This window comes from Neodiprion virginianus, chromosome 1 (genome assembly GCF_021901495.1).
Source record: "Neodiprion virginianus isolate iyNeoVirg1 chromosome 1, iyNeoVirg1.1, whole genome shotgun sequence".
NCBI lineage: Eukaryota > Metazoa > Arthropoda > Insecta > Hymenoptera > Diprionidae > Neodiprion > Neodiprion virginianus.
Genome location: NC_060877.1, coordinates 34,321,729 through 34,339,909, shown reverse-complemented (window position 1 = coordinate 34,339,909; position 18,181 = coordinate 34,321,729). Strand labels below are relative to the sequence as shown.

At 34.2% G+C, this 18,181-nt stretch overlaps 2 protein-coding genes and 1 long non-coding RNA gene across 7 annotated transcripts in view; 2 read left to right on the top strand and 1 right to left on the bottom strand.

Moving 5' to 3' along the window:
- Positions 1 to 294: 294 nt before the first annotated feature.
- On the bottom strand, positions 295 to 4,424 carry LOC124310443 (uncharacterized). Its single transcript, XR_006909671.1, has 3 exons — positions 4,267 to 4,424; positions 2,305 to 2,406; positions 295 to 777 (listed from the first exon to the last, which is right to left on the bottom strand). It is a non-coding gene; the product is annotated as an uncharacterized LOC124310443 (long non-coding RNA).
- LOC124310433 (SUN domain-containing protein 1-like) lies at positions 336 to 14,851 on the top strand. 4 transcript variants are annotated; one of them, XM_046774373.1, is made up of 15 exons: positions 339 to 474; positions 823 to 932; positions 2,201 to 2,398; positions 3,181 to 3,549; positions 6,302 to 6,536; positions 6,661 to 6,815; positions 6,924 to 7,204; positions 7,444 to 7,629; positions 11,307 to 11,623; positions 11,735 to 11,818; positions 11,899 to 12,247; positions 12,420 to 12,623; positions 12,709 to 12,995; positions 13,082 to 13,174; positions 13,303 to 14,851. In XM_046774373.1, exons 3-15 carry the CDS (start codon positions 2,205 to 2,207, stop codon positions 13,411 to 13,413), a joined length of 2,865 nt encoding a protein of 954 aa, XP_046630329.1. In that variant the 5' UTR covers positions 339 to 474; positions 823 to 932; positions 2,201 to 2,204; the 3' UTR covers positions 13,414 to 14,851. The 4 variants fall into 4 exon arrangements, with proteins under 4 accessions (XP_046630328.1, XP_046630329.1, XP_046630330.1 ...); XM_046774372.1 differs by lacking the exon at positions 823 to 932 and having other exon boundaries at positions 336 to 474; XM_046774370.1 differs by lacking the exons at positions 339 to 474; positions 823 to 932 and adding an exon at positions 971 to 1,838.
- A 2,261-nt stretch (positions 14,852 to 17,112) lies between these two features.
- The window catches only part of LOC124310391 (peroxisomal leader peptide-processing protease), a 111,309-nt gene continuing 110,240 nt past the window's right edge, over positions 17,113 to 18,181 (top strand). Inside the window, exon 1 of one of the 2 annotated variants that reach the window (XM_046774271.1) lies at positions 17,113 to 17,295. The gene's annotated coding sequence lies outside the window, so the exon portion shown is untranslated. The remainder of the gene's footprint in view (positions 17,296 to 18,181) is intronic. The other variant, XM_046774270.1, reaches the window with a different exon arrangement.

Here is an 18,181-nt window from a genome sequence, read left to right as displayed (position 1 = left end):
CGGCATGCATGAGCCAATGAAATTCCTTGTCTTGAAAAACTTTCATATTGTAGGCGTTCTGATTGGTTGTTGTTCTAAGGTTATGTCGACGCCGCACGGTTCCTGCGGCACAGATTTGAACCTTAAACTTTCTATTCCCCTCCCCCCCAAATCGGGGAGTCGAGCTCCGACGCATTATTAGTAGAATGACGTCATCAGTGTTGTGCGTGTAGAAGGCACGTATCGTATCGCTAGCGTGAATCGTACATCTAGTGGCGGTTGTTTGATAGCTGACCAGTATTTTTCTACCTATGAAGTAAACTAATGGGATTAGATGTGTTCGGTATTCTGTACATACTGTAGCTTATGTACTCGTGTTATTTAAGTTTAATTTATGTGAACATTTTTTCTGTGAAGTACACGCGATAATACGGTGTTTTACGTACCCGTAATACCAGCGACACCGCGACTCTCCTGCACTTCGGGATAAGCTTGGTAAGTTGTCTATTTTTAGATATTCTGTAGTCGATTTACGTGGAACTCGTAGTAGTATTACGGGTGGCGGGCAGCTGCTGTTGTTCGTGCTGCATACGTATATGTACACGCTGTTCTTCCCCTTCGTTTGAATTCAGTCATGTCTTACGCATCTGCCTACCGTACCTACTTCCTCGGAGTATAAGAAATATCCTTAATATTTCCGAGACCGTTCCACACCTTTCACTCCGAGCGTGTTGTAATTTCTTACGTTTATGTTATGTCTGAGATTTTTTCGAATACCACGAAAATTTACTGCGTCTACTGAAAAAGAAAACAAATGAATGCATGAAATTTTATTCGTTGTAGGTATTATCACCGTCTAAATGAGAAAAAAAACATTTGAAAAATTGAACAGTAACAATGAAATAAAATTCTTCTTGATTGACAACATTGTCGGTCATTTCGATTTCCCACAGGTATTTTTTATGCCTAATTGTTGCAACCTGTACTAGACCTTAATTCTAAGTCTGAGCGGTATTTTTGTTTTCCTCATAAACAAATACCCAGTTGATGACTAAGTGGCAGAACCAAAGTACAGTGCTTTATAATGTTATCTGGTGTCACTTAGAAATTTCATCAAACCCACTTAGCATGGCTGGAGACATGAATGAGAAAATGAGAATTTTGCATGCATGCTTTATCAATACATATACGAAGGGGTATGTGAGTATCAATTGCTAAGCCGGTGAAGCGAGCTTGTTTAATATCCCTCTGGGGTGTTCAGTATTATTTTGTATTTTTATGCTTCTTATGATCTAATAATAACTCGAGAAGTGAAATAACTTAATTATTGATAGCTAATAAAGTAGTAGTAATTATTATTTATCGCCTTTCACCGCGATAGAGATAACAATGGGGAAACGAAGGGTCGTGCATAATTGCCATGTTATTGAAAGTTCTGAACGTAATTTTTGTAGCCAAGAAACTCGTGAGAAGCAAGCAAAACCCTAACGCTCCTAGAGAGGCCAGTAATAGAAATCATTACGTAAAAGAGAAGCGGACCTTAGAGTCAGACACTCTTAGCATGTGGTAGGACATCCTTATTATAGGTCTAAAAAATTCAGAGTCAATGTGGAGGCTGGGCTTGGAGGGACCCTTTGGGGAGGCAGCTATTTTTACACCACATTTCAAGCACAGACTAAGGAAAAACCCTAAAGAGGATCAGAATTCTCTTTGAGCCTGTAGATCTTAGGGTCTTACGTACAATTAGTTTGGGCACGTATGGCACCGTCTCTGGTTCTCTTGCTTACGTTCCATTAACTCCTCAAAAATTCAATGGGAACTATCGTTATCAATCTTGAATAAACAATGCCGAGAACTAGGTAAATTTACTTATCTTATTAATGATATCGTTACTAGGGTACAATAGTGGCATAATAGTATTCTGTGTCAATGAAGTCAGTCAAACTTTAGGGTATCATCTATCATAGAAAACACTGTTTCAGGATTGCGTTTAAAGATTTTAATTTTTCAAAATAGGATCTGTGAAGCTAGTATAACTCAAGTAACTAACATATTCTCATTACAAAATTAACACAACTGAATTTTAGTCAGCACAAATTGCTTCAAAATGTATCTGATTTTGAATGGAGTACTCAGGAACATTTTTATAGAGTCTCACATATTTTCATCATTTTTATATTATCGCGATACGAACTCAATATATCTCCATTAAATATTCAAGAAAAATGGAAGGTGAGCAACATCACTACGAACTCCGTAGTAGGAGTCGGTCCCGATCGCAGACACCTCAGGTTTTGAACCGTAGTTTAAATGACATCGAATTACCTGAACATCATTATGATTTGCGAAGCCGTAGCCGGGAGAGGTCTCATACACCAGGGGAAGTGACCAGCAGCCGTCGATCAGGGTCTAGATCATTGTGAGTTGCTATAAAATGAAGTTATCTTTACCTTTCTATTAAAGTTTCGGCTTTCAGAAGTCATATTCAAAGTTCATAATACTATGTAAGCAACAACGCAAGAAAATATAACGGGCTGTAAAGAAAGATTGAAGTATTAACAAAATTATTTGCCTCGTGTCAGTCAAGGCATTGCAGCTACAAAATATAATCAGGATTCGGCAAAGGTTATCACTAGTATATCTAGCGACGAGTAAATAATTGTCAGCTAACTAAAATTAAAATTACGATCCGAACGCCTATCTACATGGATATTTTGGCAGTCATTCAGATCCTAGGTTCTTGAATTGTGTAAGATTGCAAGCTGTTAACCTCGATGGATAACTAATAATAATTCCTTTCTACCTTGGTTTTAAATTTATTATATTATTTGCCATCCATTCCAATTATTTTATATAATATTTGCGCCGTTTCTCTGCATTAAAATATATATGCATATTACTTTCCTAACTTTGTTAAGTCGTTCGTGTCTTTGCGGTAATGCAAGATTTTATACTCTCTACTCTTGTGATAAGGACTTTTATCAAAGTTACTCCAGATTACCATCGTGGTCAATTATTAACATACGTTTTCATTAACAAGCATTGGTTTGAATTTAATTACTCTGTAGGCGTTAATTTTACATTAGAAATTTGCTTCTCGCACGACCTACACAAGTTTTTGAATTGTGTAATGCATAAAGTTTTAACGTAGAAACAAGACCTCAGCAAATGGATAATAAACTTTTTGTGAACTTGATACAGACCTGGCAGTATTGGTAAATCTCCTGAGAAAAGTATGGAGACTATAACAGAACAGAAGGAGGAAGTTGAGAACCAGAATCAACAAAATCAAACGACGAAGCCATCGCTGAGCGTAAAGAAAGTCGAGCGTCGTTCAGAGCGTCAAAAAGCTAAGAGACAGATATTCTCAAATGGACAAAGCGAGACAAATGAAAATAGAAACAACTCGAAAGCAGAAAGGGAAAGACAGAGTTTGACGCCAAGGCGAATATTCACCAGTGATTATTCTTCCGAAGAAGGCGATCAAGAAGATAGAGAGGAGAGAGAAGACCCTCCAAGTAGACCTGGTTCAGCTTACGAAATCTACAAGCAAGCTGGGGATTGGTGGAAGTAAGTGTACCCTCTCAAAGTTTTGTATTTACTGTGACTATGTTCTCCATATCAATGAGTTAAAAATCAAGAAATTAACAAGCAGTAATTGATGTAAATCAATCTGGGTGTGGTCGAACCCTACTTCTAATTATACTTCTTCACGGGCCACCTGTTAGAGTAAATATGTGCATTGTACCATTCAGTTTGGTAGCTGCAGGAAATCGTATGTTTATGCATTCGAGGCACACCCACAGTACAGTCGTAGGGAAAAAAAGGAAGCATGAAATTAAAGTGTTTAGAGAAGGTACCGCGGTGTGAGGGTTCAATAGCTCTATTTATCGAAACCCCTTTCTTTTAGCATTTCTAAACTTTAACTACTCATCGATTTTAATATCAATTTATTTTTGTTTACTTCCCTATTTCTTACTGAACGAATCGAAACTTATTTTGTCAAGGTTTTATGATAAATACCTAATCCTTGTGTACTGTGAAAGAATCAACTTTATGATTATGCTAGTTATATTTAGTGATCTTTCTATGTTATGTTTGAAAAAGTATGAAGGAATCTCTCATCTCGAGCACATTAAAATTACATTTGTTTGGCAAAATTTATGTTTAATTTGGTTTTATAAGCTTTCGAAACTTTATATTCACGTTCTGTAGTAGAGGCATGTGTTATTTTTGAACTAGCACATCGACACTGTGAGAGTACCTGCTATACACACCGACACATACCATTCCATCTTAATCCCATGAGTCCCACATGTTTTCATAATAGTTGATGAATAAGAATTCTCGACCTCGTATGTAATATATTACAGAGTCTTGGTGATCGGTCAATTAAGAAAACGTATTTTTAGTTAACGTTTCGACCTGGATATGGGCCCTCCTCAGAACGATTTATTTAAAAACTGTCAAAAAAACAAAAATAGGATTTTATAATATAAATAATGGTACTAGAAGTAATCGGACATAAATATTGTAGATGTAATATTCTTAGAGCTATTAAATATTGTTGATAGTAAGGACCTTATGATTAATTGTGATAAGGATGTTTTTTGGTGTTATTTACCTTTTGAGTTAAGTAAGTGTAATAAGATGTAGTCGAATTCACAATTACAATTGGTGGAAACAGTGTTCTTTTGAGTGACGGTAGACAATGTCAATCTTCCAGTTATTTTTTATGTGGGAGTTAAAGGTTGGTAGTCATTAATTAAAAAGATTTAAGAACTATGTTTCTTCACAGTCAATATGTCATAGTGTTAAAAGGTTATTAAAGAAGGTCGTTTAGCAATGAAATTAATTCACAGGTGTCAATTAAGTGGAGGTACGCTCTTTATAATTAAGTTCTACATGTCTAACGAAATATTGTTGGTTGAACCACTTGGGTCAACAGGTGAATAACGACTGATGGGAGAAAACAAAATAATCCAGAGTGAAGGTGAACCTATTATAAACATTATACAGAAAAAACAATAAATATTTTGTAAGAAAGGTTATGTAGAAAGGACTGTAAATGGAGACTAAATAATTTTTTTTTAAAAATAAAAAAATAGTTTAGGTTAAACAATATTTGTTGTGTGGGCAGAGATTAGAGGTTTGTAAATATTGCTTAAATGTTCAACGTCTTGTCTGAGATTAACCGAATTGGTATGACCTACAATTTTGCACATTTCTAATAACAGTCTTCTATAATAATTGTGTTCTTCACAAAGGATGTTTGTGTTGTCGTAATTAAATGTGTGTTGTTTATCGATACTATGTTTCGTCAGAGCTGTGTGCCGTTCCTCTGCCTCATGTATGTTGCGTTGGTGTTCCCTAATTCTGGTATTGAGATGTCGACCCGTTTGACCTATGTAGACTTGATTGCAGTCATTGCATGGTATTTTATACACGACATTAGATCGTTTGCCTATGGGGATCTTGTCCTTACCTGTATCAAAAACTAGTTTTAGGTCTTTTGAATTTTTTCCAACAAACTTAACATTTTAAATAAATCGTTCTGAGGAGGGCCCATATCCGGGTCGAAACGTTAACTAAAAATACGTTTTCTTAATTGACCGATCACCAAGACTCTTTCATAATAGTTCCCTTAATTCGGCCTTTAAGTTGACATTTGAATACCAAGTCAGTGGGATTTTTCAGAAGCATATGATTGCATCGATCGATTTTCAAAGCTCATCATCTAAAATTTCACAATTTAGCTGAAATTGTTGACCAATAAAAACTAAGTCTTGAACAGTAGTAAAGAATCACTTAAATGTAGTGTTATGTATCTTGTAACTTGGTACCGTCACCTTGGTTACTGTGCTACTTGATCCAGAGCCTGAAGGTGCACAGGTAACAGAATAGTAATACATAATACAATGTTTTGTTCACTGGTACAGAATGTTGAAAAGAGAAGAATAAAAAGAGATTACATATAAATGGTCAAGGTCTCAACGTGAGATCATTATTTATTGTTAATCTGAGTTTCTATTTACTTATTCAGAATTATATATCATGCTAATTTTAATATTGTGTAACTCCATCCAGACTTTTACACATGGATTCTCAAGGTTACAAAATATTGCATCACTTTTACTACTAGGTTGTTTCACGTGTAAATTCAACCTGACTATGACCTAATCGTATAGCTTCACATGTATTAACTGAACATTTTTTCTATTTATTTTATGATCTTTTCAAGGTTTTCAATTTGTGTAAACTATTCAATTTGTGTATACTAAAAATCTATTTCACTAATTGACAAGATTTTTTTCAATTCCAGTGTATTCCCAAAAACTGATTACACCTATTCCCAAAAATCGCAATTCCGATACGAAATTGCCCCAGGCGTTATGGCCATGCCTAACATGTCGCGTCGGTCAATTCACTCCGACACAAGCAGCACTCATGGTAGTATACCATCAACGAGTCAACAAAATCTCAGTCAATCGTCAACCCAGTTACTAGGAGACACAATGAGCCAAGTTAGCAGAGAAAGTGTTGGCAAGGAATTGTCGGTAAGTAAAAATTGCATAAAGTATTCTTCAAACAGAATACTCGAATATGTATCAATCAAGTTCAATTCAAGCATGTCATGGTCGATTGCAAGCTGTAGTGTATCACTTTTCTTCTCTTCAAAAGTCTGCAGATGATCTGTTCTTGCGTACTCGGCAATCGGATTCCATAGCTAGAGCCAAGCTGTACAAAACTACGCATGTAGAGCAGTACAGTAGTCGCAGGGAAGTGATTTACTCCAATTCTGGAGAGACAAAGCCGGTACTCGGTTCACGCGATAGGTATGTTTGATAAAATATTAATGCTGAGATCAATGCTCTTCGATAATCACACGTTATTGCATCATACTTATAGCCACCATTTGTATGCATGATATTATTTTATTTCAGATACTGGGATGACTCTTTTGCATCGTCACCGGTGTCACGCAGATACGAACCTCTCTTACATGCTGATTCTGATGTAGATATAGATGATACCATATCTTCAGTTGATGGACACAGAAGATTATACATGGAACGGCAACAAAAGGAGTTGAATATATTTATGAAAATCTACACCAGCGTTATTACTTTTATGCTTACAAGCTACACCAGTCTTAAGAATTACGTTGGGCTTGGTGAAAACCGAAGGTTGTACTCACCCTCTTACAGTTACAGACAGCAAAGTGGTAAGTTTTACGACCGATTTTCCAAGATATTTCATTATGTTATCAACTGTTTGATTATTGCTGATATAATATTTTGATGAAAAAAAGTTAACTTCTATAAAAACACAAAAGTTTTCCGTGTGAGGGCAGTAATTTTCAGTTTATCAGAGGCAGAAAGAATTTCTATTACGTGTAGCGAATGTGTTATTGTGTCTGGCACGTGTTCATATGAACTCAATAATACTGTTATGTCATTCTAGAATCGAGATGGACCAAAGCGTGGCGTTCAATTGATAGCGTGTTACAAAATTTGTATTCGTTATGCGTGCACTTTTTATTCCTGGATACATGGCTTCTGAATCGCACCGCCCCAGTAACACAGAGGATTCCGGATCGTCGTAGAAAACTATTCTGGATTATACTACTACCGCTACTTCTTCTGGGTGGTGAGTGACGTTTCATTGTTACTGTAGGAAATAATTTACGTGCGAAATATGTTCCCATATGAAAGTGATAGTCAGATAAATGCAGTTGAAAATGACTGCACAACTGTTCTATTCATTTTTTACTTCTTGGGACATTTCTTGACAACTTGATAAACTTGTTTTATTTATGTTTTAATTACCAAAACAGGTAACTGTTTAGTGATCTCTGATTAAATCTTCCGGTAATATCGCGAATTTCATAATGAGAAATAATGCGACAGGGTAGTAATTTAGAGCGGTTTCGAAAGAGGTCTATGGTCGTTGGCTATATATAGCATTCGCCGATTTTATGTTTCAGGAGCTTACATCATGCACAAATATACCTTTCCCTATCTGGAACCCCTGTACAATGTTCAGTCAAACATTGTCGATACCACTTACTATTACATTAATGATATAACCAACGTGACATTTGTAGACTACGACTTATTTGTCAAATATCTCAAAGGTCTACAGAACTTTTCGCTACCTACCCCAGACATTTCATTGCCTGCCATGCCTAACATTGGCTGGAACATTACCTGGTCATAATTTCACACAATCAAATTTTCCACATCGTATTGTCTTTCCCTTGTTCTAACTCAGGTTTAGGGTTAAGAAAAAAGAGCAAAGTGCTGAGCACTGCGGCTTTTTCAGGGCCCTTCTTGGTAACTTTTGCAATTGACTATTTATCTGACGGGGATGATGATAATTTGGCTTTTATAACCATCTAATTTGCTTGTCTGATAGGCAGGCAGGATTTTCACATATTTTGAATACTCTCCTAATGTTCTTATAAATGCATTTTGATTCTTGTATCGATTGAAGTTATCTAGTTCTTTGATTGGTGTTATAAGTAACGTCAAGATGAGAAACAAGTTGAAGATCTCTATTTTCGTTTTTGACAACTCCCGAGTGAGCATCCTTTTTTTCTTAGTTATCTTCTTAACTAATGTGCACGATATAATGATAATAACGTACTAACATTTGCACTAGTTAGTCACCGATAGGTACGTAGACTCTTACAGCATTTATTTGGTGTTTCACTATCCAGCGATATAATTTATTTTTAAGTAAGGACTAACAAATCTGGCGTTTGCGTATCACCCATAAAAGATATGATGTCAACCAAATCGTGACTTAGTAATATTTGCAAATGTCCAGTAGCCATTTTTAATGATCAAACATTAGCAATATCTATATTTGGGTATTGGTAAATTGAGGATTGATTGTCCATTTCATTTCGTTTTATTCTATTATTTAATAATTATGCTATAAATCAGAGTAAAACAACCGTTATGGAAAAAAAATAATATATTGATTAATATATTTATGAAAGATGAATAAAGATTAAAGTATATTATTAGAGGTATATACAGAGAAAAATATTTATGTTCAAAAATTTATTTCGAATTCCACACAAATAATTTGTGAGATAACTTATTCATATAATCACTTCATATACGGATTGATTCATAAGTGTTTCCATTTAGCGAAAGGTTAGATTTCCCTTGAAAAAATGAAAACATTGGTTTCCGAAATTACAAGTATTCCAGATAACAAGAACACTGTAAGTGAATATTGAACAGTCGGCGAATTGTCTTCGTAGGCCTTATCTAGAAGATTATTATTGCTTCGGGTTTCTGTCAAGCGAACATAATCCCGAATTTTTTTTTCTCAAAAAATCTAGCCCTTGGTTGAATGTTTGCTGTGATAAGTCACCCTTTATACACTTACGTACATACATACGTAAGTTGTAATTTAATTTGAAACGCTTTATAACGTATCTTGAATCTATTTTTAATTTATTTTGACTGAAGTGAATTGAATACACTTCTTACGTAACATTTCGGTACCAATTTTTCTACGGGACATTTCATTGTAATTTTTATAAGCAAATTTATTAATTTTTCAAAAAACAGTGCTAATCACAATTCACGAACGGTTTTTTTTTTCATAATAATTAGGTTATGGTTTTATGCGTTGACTTAACATTTGTTCGTACTAACAATATGATATGACAAGAAAAAAAGGAAAAAGAAACTGAAAACTTAAAGTTTGTAGTTGAACAAAAATATTTAATCTAATATTATTCGTATCTCGATTTCAAGTTGTTGCTAACATTTTTTTTATCATTAATATTCACTGCATTTTTATTACTTTAATAACACGCATGCGTTAACTAACAAACACACACGAGTATTATGGCATTACTTTTCTTTGCGTGCACATATTATTTGGTTTTTGAATTAATTCTATATACAGTATGTATATTTACATTTTATTTTTAATATCATGATCAATCGTATAATTATGGGTTGAAAATTAACTATCTTTAAGGAAAAACAGTTTTCAAACTGCGATAAAATAAATTTCTACAATCTTTGTAGATATAACACAATAACTAACTAACATGCAGTTGGTATTTGTAATTCTCCAATGAAATTGAGTTTTGAGGGAACTTGAACTTTCTCTATAGATTAGTTGAAATGGATTCTGGAATCGTGCTCAATTTTTAAAATATCAACAATCATATTTACTGACAAATGAGAAATGTACAATTTACAAGTGGCTTGCCAGCATTTAAAATGTCTCATATATTTCGATTGAATTACTTGAATGGAATAGTTGATAAATGGTACAAATTTCTTCTGACAAACCCACCGTTGTTAGTTATTTTTTACTTTATCGGTAGTTGTAGATTGTGGTAAAATGTCATATGTTGTCGTACTGTGAGGTACAATACATACATAATTATGCATGACATTAATATGCAGTACAATACTGATTTCGTGTAGGATTTATACGTTTTTACAATACACATGAACCTTGGACTGACCCCAGGTGTTTACATACATTTTTTTCTATAAAAATCCATATTAACATGTATCAGTGTTTGAACCAATAAAAGTATTTTCAATACGGCACGAATTGGTTTGAAGTTTACAACACTTTCTGAATTATTTTTTAAATGGTAAGTGTATCTCCTTTCTAGGATACCGTCGGAATTTTTCAACAAACTGTAAGGAAAGGTTCTAGCAGGAATTGATTTCCAAATTTTGTCAAAGTTTATCAAAGCCCAGATAGTGAATTTAGCATGTTACTTTCTCATGTATTTTACTGTCTGGTCGTGTATGGTAATGATGATTAGAAAAAATTAAACTATTATGTATACGAATGGCATATTTATTTTTTTATTTAATGCTAATCACTTGTGGGAGAAGGATAGAGAAAGGGTAATATCATTGCGGACGATCTCTAAGGGTTTGGACTTGAAGGACATCGGAATATTTCAAATGTTATTATATCAATTGATGCAATCAAAAGTCGGGAAATGAATTTTCGATCGACGGATGGCATCTAAATGGTGAGTTCCTTTGTCTATCCTTCTCTCGGTTACCGTATTGGCTCTAAAATAAAAAAAAAAATGTCATGTTACAAACTATAACGCCACTTACCGAATTCGTTCATCTCGATGATCCCAATACGGTAACTTAGGAAGGATGCAACGGTTTATGACACATTACACTTTAAGATGTTTTATTGAATTTCATGAATCTGCTACTGTACCATGTTATCAATAGACTGCAAACATCTATCGCACATTTGATCAATCATATTCAAAATAATTGATATTCACTTCAATTCCATTGTTACAGGTCTATGGCTATTGTCATACAGTTTTTCAAACTTAAGCTCCGCGCTGCCACTGGTCACTTACCCGATGTCAATTTTATCATCGATATTTTATTCTATGTCAAGCAGCAATCAAATCACAGATGGTTCTAGAAATCAAGCAATCGTGACACCAGTGAAAATATCACCTTCTGCTGACTCTTTGAAATTAAGCGATACACAAAATTATGGGTGGAATGAAAAAATTGTGGTTTCACCCGTTGCCAGTAGTCTAGGATTTGATAAAGAGAAAGAAAAAGAACTGGATTCTATTATTTCACTACTGGTTGAAAGAGTCAATGTGAGTTAAATTTTCAAATTAAGTCAAGTTTAAGTTCATTAAATATCTCATTTTTCTGCTGCACGGCTTGATTTTACAATCATTTCAATTGAACAATTGTGTTGCTTGCAGGATGCTTTGACCAACATCAAACAAGACCAAGATGTCATTGTATCTCAGATCGGCAGCTATGTAGACTTAAGAAAAGAATATGAAGTAAGTTTTAGCCAATCTTAAGTTTGGGAATTTTCCGTTACAGTTACGCCACTTAACATTATATCCCATTCCCATTCCAGGAAAAGTTAGCTGCTATAGAGAAAAAACTGGAAGAGAAGGAACAACTGCTACTCGCATCTAGTGCAAACGATATAAATGCTATTAAAATTGAACTACATTCATTGCGTGAATTACAATCAGAGTTAAAATCATGCTGCGATAAAGCAGCCGTAGTGCCTGAAATCGAAGTCGAGAAGCATGTTAGCAATATTTTAGCTGGATATTTTGGTACCGAAAATGAAGGTGGAACAGTAAAACTGTCGAAAGAAGATCTTGCCAACACCATAAAGAACCTATTTATTGCTAAAAATGATTTAGAAGCAAGAATAGCCAGCATCAATTCAACTCTCGAAATTAACACACGAGACGGTGAGTGCAAAATGACCATTTTCTATAAAAAGTCGGATTAGAGAAACTAATTATACTATTTTTCTTTTATTTACTTATTCTATTTGTTTTAAATACAGCTTACGTCCATTTCCGTCGTTCATATTTCATCATACTTCCTTAGGACTATTTTCTTATTTACTTTCTTTTTTAGTTCAAGACTTGGCTGACAAAGTAATGTCCGAAATTACCAACAAAATAAATACGAGATACTTAATACGTAATGATGGCGGTGGTGACGAGGGTGATAGTAATGGAGGTTTAACGGAAAGGGATGTTCGTAAAATTGTGACAAATGCTTTGAAAATCTATGATGCTGATAAAACTGGAAGAGTAGATTATGCCCTGGAATCAGCTGGTGAGTAATCTACCGAGATTGCGTTAAATTGTTCACCATTGCAATTCTCATTGACCTTAAAATACTTGCAATGTAACATTTTTAGGAGGGCAGATCCTCAGCACACGGTGCACCCAGAAATACAATTTGGACACAAGGGCATACACAATCTACGGATACATATTATTTTACCAAAACACAAATCCGCAAACCGTTATACAAGGAGATCCTATACAGCCTGGAAAGTGTTGGGTATTCCAAGATTTTCCGGGATATTTGCTTATTAAATTGCGAACCATGATAAACGTGACAGGTTTCACCATAGAACATGCACCGAGATCTATTCTTCCAAATAGTGACATGAGAAGCGCTCCACGAAAGTTCAACGTTTGGGTGGGTTCTAGATTTCACAAACTAATGCAGAGATTGCTTTTCAATACAGCCTATTTGTATCAATTTATTTTTATACTTGGGTTTAGGGATACAACAATGAGAGTGACAAGGAACCGGTACAATTCGGTGATTACGAGTTCAAGGATTCCGACGAAAGTTTACAGTATTTTCCTGTTCAGGTAAGTTGCTAACATTAACTTCCGATGAATTTGTGAGTCAGGTTACAGCACGAAACAATTAATTCATAGAAAATTAAATAGTAAGGCAATTCCTGATATTTGTTATTAACTCAATTTTTTTTCCGCAGACTACACTAAACAAGTCTTACGAAATTGTGGAATTGAGAATTCACAGTAATCATGGACAGATACATTACACCAGTCTCTACAGATTCAGGGTGCATGGCATACCTGCATAATTATTTTAAAACGATATAAATAATGCATAACTACCTGGAATTGCGTGAGTGCTTTTGTAATATAATATGAATATACAGTTGGCCTTATATGTTTTTCGTCATACAACCGGGCCGATACATTGTGATCTTTGATGGCATGGTCAGCATTTGGCCAGGTTGGTATTGTTGAAAAGCATACAATTCTATGAATACATTGTAATTATTATGATATTTGACAGCCACATTGAATTCATATGATTGTAATGCAGGCCTGTGTACAAACAAATTACTTGTTAAAGAAACGTGATGGAAATCTGCTACAACAAATAATACACGCTGCCTGTTCGAATTAGTTTAGTTATTTTAACCAATCGTGACATCAATTTATCTAATGTTTTGTAGTCGTATTCGTTCATCATCAGTATCATCAATGTGCGGTACTATGGTCATAGTTTTACCAAAATGAAAGCAATAATTTTTCGAGCAATTTCATACATGTAGGATCGTTTATTATGATAAATTTCTGAGTACAATAGGAACGTGGAATTTTATGAAACATTCTGTTACCAAGGCGGCTATGTCTGGCGAATATGTAACATGCTTGCAGATATCGTGAGACAAAGAAAAAACAGTAAGAAAGGATACAAATCTCTTGACTATAAAACATAACTTGCATTTCAATTTTCGAGTAATTTTTATTCTCTACTGTTGAGTCGTTATCAATGTTTTTGTTTCACCTCACATTTTTCTTAAATGACTCCTGAATCATTCGAATAAATAGACTTGACACATCATGGTTACGAAATGACAATAAAAGAGGCATACTATTAATTCATTTCTAAGATGGCAAATTTAAAGAGCATCTATTTAGAAACGACTCAATATTTACACAGATTTGTATATTTTTAATTTGGATTACGGATATTTATGATTCGAATAGGGTACTCTGATTTATTAACTATTTAAGATCCTAGTCATAAGTAGTGCTTGCTAGAATTAAAATTAGTATACCGCGTTATTTAAATACTTGCATAAAACTTGGTGTCGCATAATTATTCGTTTTTTTTCCCCTTTTTTTTCGTGCTGATTCTAATTATTTCACACGCGCAATTGTTTGAAATATCTTTAAATGTGAGGAAATAATCACATGATAAAGCATAGTCTGTAAACTGATAAGTATGTAATTTTAAGGGCCAAAAATTAGGTTAAGAACCATTCTTAGTAGTTTCGAAATATTAGCATTCGATTAAAACTATCTTACTTAAGGGGGTGTCCTAGTGGATTTAGATGTCATATACATCTTGAATTATCCAAGTCCTCGTATCTCAAACGCAAAAACGACATAACTAAGCTAAGAATGACCAAAAATAATCGATTAATCGAGTATAATCGATAATTTTTTCCTCGCAATTGGTTTTTATTTTTTGACTCCCATGAACGATGCAATACAATATCAATTTATGTGATTACAGTATCAATTATTATCATTTTTCTACCCACTAAGTACCTATTTGATGTAATAAGTGAAAGATAAATGAACATTTTCACCTGAAATTGAAAAATATTTTTAATAAAACTATAAATTATTAACAAACTTTTCCGCTATTAAGAACATATACTGAAATTTACGGAATTTTGGTTTCATATGCATTGTTTCAAAAAAATACGAAATAATCGAGTCGTGTTCGAATCGATGCATCAATTACTTTTAGCTTAGTGGCCATTGCTACAGCGATAACAGCTTCAATCGACATGCAATTCTGAACAAAATCGTTCCAACACATTTTCATTTCACGCGAAAATAAAGAAATGGCATGTCGTAGAAATCATGTTATTTGTTTATTTTTACGTTAAATGAAAATGTGTTGTAGTGGTTTTGTTCAGAATTGCATGTAGAATGGGTCTATTATGCCTTTTTTCCGTTTGAGGTACGTGGACTTGATTCATTCGAGATATATGCAACACCGAAATCGACTACGTCCCTCCTTTAATCTTTGATGATGAGTGCAGTGAACTAAGGACAGAAGTATTGAGTATGAAATACCATGCAAATCGAATATGGCGTGACGTTGAAGTTAGATCATGAAATGTTTTATTGAATAACAAATAGGATATATATATTAATTTTAGAATCACAAAGCACTTTGTTTGCTATGTGTATGTATAAGGATATAACAGATCTATTTATTAAGCGTGAAGCTACAATGAATCAAATGAAACTTTTTATACATTTTACGAATTTTATCTTTATTTTTGAATGCAAACATGATAGAAGAATTAGCTTGACACTATATTTTTGTACATTTTAATGAAAACGCAGTTCTTAATGTCTGACGAGTAACGACCACGCTGGAAATATCGACCCCAAAAACAAGCTGTCTTGAATCAAAACAATATGCCTTTTCAAAATTTTTGTACGCATAGTGTAGCTAAAAATATACTAGTGATAGTTACTGATTTCTAAAGTTACCCAAAGTTAAGAGTGTAGAATAATTTATTTTCAACGCCAGCTAACATTAAAAATCATAATACTTAAAACAGTACAAATAATAAGAAAAATATTACAAAACAAATAAAAGACTATTACAAGCAGATACTTTTTTATAAACTGCAATTGAATTCTGTTCGAACATTATTTTATGCAAAAGCTGTATGATATACATGTGGAGTTTGGACTGTTTTTTTTTTTTTTTTTTATACGTGCACTTTTAGCCCCAGCACATATAAATTGAGTGAAAGTATACATATGAAATTTATATAAAATAGAATTATATTTAATAATGTATTATATTCTCTATGAGAAATAACATTTTATCATTCGTATATATATATATTATATCACATAAATCTTATGCACATGGCATTATACATTATATATTATATTAGTAACAAACAATTTCACTCAGACACACGGTGTCAAGAAAACATATTTGCATAACATTGAAATAAGTATCGAATGTACATACTTCACAACTTTGAAATTGTAAGACGAAAGATGATATCGGCTATCGAAATAAAATCCGGAGTTCAAACTAGCGATACATATGTATCAAAATTAGCAATATTTGAGGTTCTTTTTTCAATTAGTTAGAAGTTAGTACTCAATTGTTCGATACAAACTCCTGAACTTTTGTAATAACATTAGTGATTTTCATTAGTATCTAATGTTTTAAAAATAACATTACTATAATTATTCACGTAAAAGATTTTAATTTTGTGAATAAAGAGTATAAGAGAGAACTTTTACCGCTTACTCCGATCTTGATTACGCAAAAAATGCTATTTAATCTAATAAGAACTGGTCTTTGTTGTTTTGCGATTTTCATTTATTTTTCAAGTATCCGTCGTGACGAAAAAAAAAAGTGACTAGTATCCGACTGGACGTTTCAGTCATAAACACGTGGTCATCTATAATCGGTTTTAAGAATAACTATAAACGAGATTAAAAATGTTTCTCATCTCCTGGTCTTTAGCAACTAGTTCTACGTCAAAGTATCACGTTCATAGTACTTGGCGCGATTAAGCGTTGCGAGAAATTTCATGCCCTTGATTTCGCCCTTGGGTTCGAGATAATAAACAATCGTTACGTGATACGACGCTAACTTGACATTGTCGCAGTAATTCTGATCTGTTGTTTTGACTTTGCTCGGTGTCGCAACGCGTATGACGTACAGATAAGCCGGTTTTTGCATGTTTGCAGAATCAGCAGTTCAGGTATTTCGAGTCGTGCGCACGCGTCCTCGCAGTGTGTTCACGTTTTCAGACTCTACGAGTTGAACGTCGTCGCGCAGCGCGGTTTGTTACTTATCGAAATAAATACGCTCGGGCAAAGTGATTTGAAGTGTCAAGTTTTCAGTTTGTTTATCAGGTACCAGCGCAGCACCCGACGTCGTAATTTCAGAGGTAAGCGGCTTTTTTCGTTTAATATAATGCAATTCATTTTTGTTTTGCTCGGTAATCTGTCGGGGGCATGGCGTCACATTAGTTTCTCTCTTACTCGACAGATGGGTTTCATAGTTTCAATCATCGTCATCGTCGTCACGTGCTTCGTTTACGGTTCGCAAATAATAGCCGCCACTTTCTAATTTTTATTGACATAAAAATTCTTGAACAACCGATCGACACTTTGTATAATCAAACTACCAACGGAATTAATTTCTGATGGTCGAAATTGACACAAGGTTATTTTGCTGTGTCGAGAAAAAATTAAAGGTATTTTCTCTCAACGACTGAACCCCGAATTACAGAAATTGGTGTAACTTTATGGTTTTGAAATAGTCGATAATTGCGATAATTTAATGCATTGTGTAACGAGACTGTGCACGTCGCTTATTGCGAAATGATGGGTGTTGTTGTCTTGTGCGAAAGGTCACGAGGTCGACTGCGGTCATGCTGTTTTCCGTTCGCTCCGTTAATTTCCATCGTTGCGAATGCTTATTAGATACGCTAAGATTCAAATAATACGCCGGTACAGCAGGACGTTGCTCTGATTCGACAATGATGCAAAAATAGAATCGGAAAAGGAAAAAAAAATTCACCTCGATACCCACACTTTTGTACGCGAAGCAATATGAAAATGTGTACTTCTTAAAATTGTTCGTATTAAGAGGATGCCATAGTCAGTCCTTACCGATCGAGTAAAATGTCACTGATTGTGGCTATTATCAAAACGCCGTGGACAGCGTGATTCCACATTTAACGCCGAATAAGGAGACAAAAAAATATTTTTATTTACATTTGCATCAATGGTAATTGAATTACACCAATAGATATTCTAGCATTAATTGTT

Coding starts and splice junctions, on each gene's coding strand:
- LOC124310433 (XM_046774370.1), top strand. Junction 7,630..11,306: donor ACCGCTACTTCTTCTGGGTG/GTGAGTGACGTT, acceptor CCATTGTTACAG/GTCTATGGCTATTGTCATAC. Junction 12,624..12,708: donor TTATGCCCTGGAATCAGCTG/GTGAGTAATCTA, acceptor TAACATTTTTAG/GAGGGCAGATCCTCAGCACA.